This window comes from Triticum aestivum, chromosome 1D (assembly GCF_018294505.1).
Source record: "Triticum aestivum cultivar Chinese Spring chromosome 1D, IWGSC CS RefSeq v2.1, whole genome shotgun sequence".
NCBI lineage: Eukaryota > Viridiplantae > Streptophyta > Magnoliopsida > Poales > Poaceae > Triticum > Triticum aestivum.
The window spans coordinates 258,637,275-258,644,025 of record NC_057796.1 but is presented as its reverse complement, the minus strand read 5'-3'; the positions used below and the strand labels follow the sequence as shown (position 1 = coordinate 258,644,025).

The 6,751-nt window shown below is 42.4% G+C and overlaps 1 protein-coding gene across 1 annotated transcript; it reads right to left on the bottom strand.

Annotated features, from left to right (window-relative positions):
- Positions 1 to 359: 359 nt before the first annotated feature.
- On the bottom strand, positions 360 to 3,479 carry LOC123181346 (pectinesterase 31). The gene is made up of 6 exons (XM_044593601.1): positions 3,068 to 3,479; positions 2,132 to 2,236; positions 1,967 to 2,044; positions 1,681 to 1,868; positions 1,386 to 1,559; positions 360 to 647 (listed from the first exon to the last, which is right to left on the bottom strand). The coding sequence occupies exons 1-6, from the start codon at positions 3,338 to 3,340 to the stop codon at positions 485 to 487; spliced, it is 981 nt and encodes a 326-aa protein (XP_044449536.1). The 5' UTR covers positions 3,341 to 3,479; the 3' UTR covers positions 360 to 484.
- Between the last annotated feature and the right edge of the window lie 3,272 nt (positions 3,480 to 6,751).

Below are 6,751 nucleotides of genomic sequence, written 5' to 3'. Positions count from 1 at the left end.
CACGAACCTCGTGCCTCGAGCTAGCTAAGCCCCCCTCTCCCTCTCTCGACGCGGTCATCCGAACCGGGGACGAGCACGTTGCGTGCACTCAAGCCCCACTGATTACCTTTGATCCGGTTTCGGATGTTGATAGTCCCTGCTTTCTCCCCAAAGGTGGCTCTGGATATCAAACCCACAGGAAGGATGCTAATTGGAAGGTGGTTCTTGAAACCAGCCACTGACTTGTCAAGTATGGGCCTGGGTGCATGCGTAGCGAGAGGGGTATTTGAATTAGATTGTTGTATTGTACTGTGGTTTATAATACACTTATAATACAACAATCTAATTCAAATACCCCTCTCGCTCATCTCACCAAATCATAGAAGCAAGGTTTATAGAACGTGGATACAAAAGTGAATAAATGTGATACACTTATAATACACTCCCCAAATTTATTTACTAGATAGGGTACGAAGGAGGTTTGAACTAGGATCCTGGGACCAGACTACGCTGAAGCTGGTATCTTTATCGCCATCATCTGGACAAGCCATGATCTATCAAGGTCTGGATCAACGAAGGAGTGTGTAAGGAACTGCTCTGCTTCAAGGTCAAGCAATTCTCTACACCAAGACACCCTGCTTGATGACCGGGAACCGGGCCCTGAGCACCTGCGGAAAAATAGTGACAAAAGAGGTTAACGATGTGGCACACTAAAAAAAGGAGTGTGCATTACTTTAATTTGGTTAGTTCGGTTCGTCAACATGGTGTTTGCAGTAAATACATTTTTTTGGTAATTACGGTACTAAGACTTTGGTATATACGATATGGAAGCAAAATAGAATTCTTCTTTCAGTAAATATCAAACTGCTGTGGCCATGTTTCGGTACATACCAAACTAACCAAAGTTGAAAAAAATTAAAAAATGTGATGATATATCGATCAGCAGCATAAAACCTAAAACGGCGAAGGATTTTGCAGGAAGCCCAGCGCCCAGTGGAGAGGGGTGGGAAACTGGGAGCAGGAAGTCTTTCTGGGCTTGGAACTTCAGTAATGTACCAGGTTTCCTTTTCAGTTTTATACTGAACAAACCGACCCTAGAGTGATGAAGGATTTTGCTACTGCAACGAAAACCAAAAACCAGACTTCGATTCGGTTCAGTTTTTGGCTATTTACCATGCACAACCTGACTTGATGTGCTACGTTCATAGGAACATATGCCATGCATCTCATAGCAGCTGTTAATCGCAAAGAACATTGCAATTAGAATCACTCCTGAAGCATAAGTTTAATTGTCTATGAGGGATTCGATGTGAGTGTCAAGACCATTCAGAAGTTCTATTGTAGCATATGACCATCTGAGTTCATATAAATCGGACGAAAATTACTATATCTGATAAATCCAGTACCTGTACTCATAGAAGCAAGCGGTTCTTTCATTCTCAGATTTGTCCCAATTATGCCACCCAGTGGCCTTAACACAGCGATCCATAAAAGTGTGCGCAAAGACAACCCTCCCAAAGGGCCCCCATGGCCGACCCAGGAATATATATCCAGCTTCTCCGTTTCCTGTAATAATACACCTGAGTGTGACAACAAGCAGGCGTAAGATATGGCATACTGAAATGCTCAAGCTACATACCAAACTTAGTGATGAGCTAACTAAAGCTGACAAGATCTAAGAATGAGCATGGGATAACTCACCTTAGGAACACATAGCCAGTTGACTCTGAAGAGGATTTCCGACTATGGGCAGTAATAAATCCCGCTGATTTGCAATGTATATGGCAATGTTCTAGAAGGGCAATAGAGTTACCAAAGATGAAGTCACAGTTACCCTCAATGTAACAGTCTCTTAGGTATTGTTTTCCATAATGTAAATATAATGTATCCTGCATGATTTAAGTCCAAGTTAAAATCAGATAAGTAATGCTGCTTATTATTCTGATTAATGCAGTGATCTAACCTGGAGGTGAAGAAATATGCGTACCTGCCAACCAAGGAACCGACAACCATAGAAGGCACACTTATCTGCTGTTACCCGGACTGCGACTGCTTGCCCGGATCCCTGTATCACAACCAGAATACATCAGCTTCCCACACCCATTGCATGATCATCTCTTTATGCAAGGAGAATAGGTGAACAACCAGTTACCTGGGGAGCTGAGTTCTGAAACGTGATATTCTCTGCGATGAAATCCTCTCCCTCGACAATAACTGTTCCACAGCCAAATGTCCCTGTCCCAATGACCCTGGACGTCTTTATGACAGTAAAAGGTACAGTTGATCAACTCAAGAGATACTAGAGTTACTAAGAGGACGGAGAACGAACAAATTAAGGCCCCGATTGGATTGCTGGATATTTCCTACAGCCGGGAATTTCTACCCCAGCATTTTACCGGTCTCCAACTAAATACAGGGCACGAGTTGTATTTGTAAATCGGGTGGCCTGAGGGGCATATCACATACCAGCCCATTACCGGGGTATCGGAGGAAAGCGGAGTAATAATTACGTTCCTGAAACAACGCTCCAAACACGTGATCCACTCACCGGTTTTGTTTACAGGGCCGTATTTTAAGTGTAACCGGCTGGAAAAGACATTCCAAGCGCGGCCTAAACATTTAGCAAAACTGTGAAGTCAAATTTAGGTTAAAACTTATCTGCACCTGACTTCTTCCTTTTCCGAAGCATAGACATTAATTACTATATGAAATATAATCCTTAGTTTGCTTAAATTACACACTTGTCCATCTTCAACACATTATAAGATCATAGAATGGAAGTAGTCATGAAGGGTATGACGCACTCGATATTATACCTATAAATTTTCATCAAACATAGAAAATGACTTGTAATAATCTACTATCTACCGGCCTGTTAATCATGTCAACGGGGAAGGGATGAACCAAAGCATATCAAAGTAGGCCTGTTAGTGCAGAGCAGACCCATGAGCTTAGAAAAGCATTTGGCGATGTAAGCATGTGACACGGAAGCAAATCTTGCAAGCAGGTGAATGAGATCCCGAGGCAGCAATCCAATTACCGCAGGGGAATTTGATCGAGCAGGAAGGAGGTAGGGACTAGGGAGTACCTGGGCGTGCTTGATGCGGGTGGCTGTGTTGTCCCAGGAGATGACGGTGGCCTCGGCGGACGCGCCGGCGAGGGTGATGAAGTTCTTGGTCTTGGGGACGTAGACGGGCTCCCGGTACACCCCCGGGGCGAGGCGGATGACGGTGCGCTCCCTGTTGCCCAGCGGCACGGCGTCCACCGCGGCCTGCACTGTGGGGAACGCCTCCCCGTCCCCGCTCCCTCCTGCTGAGCCCGGCGGAGCCACGCGGAGCACGCGCCTGTGCGGCTGCGCCATGGATGGATGGATGGCCGCGCGCGCGGTCGTCGGTGGGCTGGTTCTTGGTCGCGCGTGCGCTGTTTGGTGTAACAGCGGCTGAAAGTGTGGACCGGGACCTGTGTGCGTGTGAGCGAGGGAGAGACAGAGGCAACGGGGAGCTGTTGTTATAGAGGCGAACGAAACCGGAGCGATCTGGTGGCCGAGGCGACGGTGGGTTTGACTTTGAATGCAGCGGGCAGCTTGAGGTTTCTTACTTGTCTGCTTTTTGTACAGGGTGGGTTGACTTTCTTCACTTCCCTTGTCGAAGGAACAAAATCTTTCTTCGAAATGATTCGATTTTTTTTAAACACAGTACTGATGCAGACGCTCACAAACACGAAGAAACAACGTCGTCGTTTGTTCCGAGCGCCTTTTGAAAAAGGACTAAAATAATCTAACATAAACTATCAGCCGAAGCCAAGGGACCGGGGTTGTCCTCCCCGCCGCCGACTATCCGAGCGGCAGGCAAAGGGAGCAAGGGGAGGGGAAGAAACGGGTTGATTGTCCTCTAATCCATGAGAGTAGCCTGGTTACTAGCAGATTCGCGTTTGGATGGGAGTTGATGATGGGAAATAGGAGTTGAGGGGGTGGGAGTTCAAGTCTCATGGGTTGGTTCAGAGACATGAAAACTAGGTGATTTCCTCGCGTGTTGTTGCGAGAATTTAAATATTAATTTTGGATGAATTGTGTGTCAATGAAATGACCTAAATCAAAAGCTATTATTTTTTAGAAGTAATTATGTGTGAACAAAGAGTACACATGCACGCTAAATCATTGGAGTTGTAATAATTAAATTAAGGAATGCATGTACTATAAAAATAATGTTAGTGGATGATAATGTAGCATATTTGGTGTTGTGCGGGACTTCACGTTGAGAGAATGGGGACCAACTATTTAGATATATAGAAATATAGAATATAAGATTCAAACAAAGGGGAAGAGGGATATGAGGGTCCAACTCTCATAGATCTTCAACTCAACCGAGAGATAGGGAACTGGGTTTCTATGGTCGTTGCTAACATCCCGTGATATAAGGCAGTGGAAACCCCGAGAAAATCACCGCTAAATCACTAATACAGGGGAAAATCCTAGCTATATATACCTCCAACAGCGGCATCATCCCTTGCTCGCTAAATTCGCAAGCGCTAACCACCTCTCGATCTAGAAGGGCAACACCTGATACCAAGAATCTAGATAGGATGGTTCTTCTGCTTTTATTCTCGAAATCTTGCTCACTAAATTCGCAAGCGCTAACCGCCTCTCGATCTAGAAGGGCAACACCTGATACCAAGAATCTAGATAGGATGGTTCTCCTGCTTTTATTCTCGAAATCTTGGAAAAATCCTAGGTAATATTATCGTCTAATGGGCTAGCTTCATCCTTTTGATACCTGTTCATGTCTAGTTGATTTTGGAATAAAAAGATTTTTGCTTTCTTTTGCAGATTGATTGCCACCAAAAGGTTGTCCTTTCCCAAGTGTGTGTTGATCTGAATATATTCGCATGCACATCTACGCAATGATGTATGCATGTCTCTTTCAAGCATATTGTATCCATGCAATGCACGCATAGACATAGACAGGTCCAAGTTAAGTAAATTCTAGAGATGTGATTTCCTTCCACTTGACTCCCAAACAGGGTACACCCACAGTATATAATTTAATTATGTACCATGATATACTTACCATACTACTCTACACTTTTTTAATATTTCCTTATCTGAATAGTAAGTGATAGTATTGAAAACAAATGCCACTTTGGGCATTATGGATCACCTATAGGTCTGCTCAAAATGACAATGATTTAAGTAATAAGTATGCATTTGAACTATGCATTTGAATGCCTTATATATAGAAAATGTATCGCGATGGTTAAATTTTTAATGGAAATCCCACTTACTTATGATAGAGGCCAAGTATCTATTTTTCGAGACTATGATAGCGGGCATACATCCTATTTTCTTGGGTGTGGCCTTGATGAAGGAATTGATCTAGTTCGCGATGATAATTATGTTCTTAAGATGTTGAACATTGCAAAGAAACACAACTTTGGAGAAATCTATGTTAAGCATAAAAGCCATGAAAGTATTCCTCCTAATCCAAATCCAAAACCTGGTCGATGAGAAACTTCCAGCGGTGGTACTTTACTAAAAAATAAGTTATTTCTCTATGTGCATTATTTTACATGGGTGCTGCCGCAATGATGCAGAGACCGAGGGTTCCATCCTCCTTTTAACAAAAAAAAAATCCTTGTATGCTCATGTGCGACTCCATGGTTGTGTGCTGCTTGGTTGTGTGTGTTTGCTTCCACATTTGTGTGGTGTTTACCGCATTATTTCTTATAGCTCATCTTTATAAAATTCTACTTGTGTGGCACTCTTATCTAATTTGTTCATATACATGGAAAGTTCAGCAACAAATAGGGGAATCATAGTCTTGCACACAATGAGGTAACGAAGACTGAAAATACTCTTGATTTCATATTCGTTGTTGCAAATCTTCATAGTGTTAATTAGGAGGAGTCGCTATTCTACAAAATCAGCCAACAGAAATCAAGTTACTTGATAGTATACAAAATTAAAGATCTTAGTACTAATCAAGTTGTATGGTTGTCGTGTCATTGGTGGTGATGTTGGAAAGACCAAGCTTTTCATAAAGTTGTGTGATGATTACAGAGTGGTCTTTGTTCGCCAGGAGCTTGAGGCAGCCAAAAAATAAGTGAATGTATGGATTTAAAATTCTAGATTGGCATTTTAGAGTTTTAGTTCACAAGTACAGGTTGTTTCCTTTTAAACCCATCAGTTTGCAACACTTGATGCATGCCAATTTATTTTTATATTGTCTTCTCTAAAATTTGGAAATATGTTGAATGCTCAGTCCATGCTAATACTCTTGGAAAAGGATATTATTCATCTGTTTCATCAACCAGTGTATTGCCTAATATTTCTTTCATGTCTGCTCCGATTTGCTGCTACTTGTGACTATTTTTTATGGTCTGATCAATAGACTAGTAAAATGCACCGAATGAGCATAACACTAGTATATTATCTAATATTTCTCTTCCTAATAATCTTTTTGTTTTTGCGTTCATTGTCCTGATGCTTCTTGGCTCAGGGCCTGAAAAATGGTAGAGGAAGCTTTGCCTTCAGGCCAACACGAATAATTGCAGCAAAGTGCACGGATGGTGTACATTGTATTGTTACTTAGCTTGTGCAGATTTCGTATTTCCATCCATTTTCTCATTTTGAGTTGCTGAAATGTTATTTGTATCCACCCCTCAAAATATGTTATTTTATCAAGCTTTGCTGGCTTTCTCTACCGACCGTCATTTTTCCTTTGTGCGATGTGCCATTGAAAACCTACAAATAATAGACAGTTCCATTTGGTACCTA

Coding starts and splice junctions, on each gene's coding strand:
- LOC123181346 (XM_044593601.1), bottom strand. CDS start 3,340: ATGGCGCAGCCGCACAGGCGCGTGCTCCGCGTGGCTCCGCCGGGCTCA. Junction 2,237..3,067: donor CCCGCATCAAGCACGCCCAG/GTACTCCCTAGT, acceptor ACTGTCATAAAG/ACGTCCAGGGTCATTGGGAC. Junction 648..1,385: donor GCTTGCTTCTATGAGTACAG/GTACTGGATTTA, acceptor ATTTTTCCGCAG/GTGCTCAGGGCCCGGTTCCC.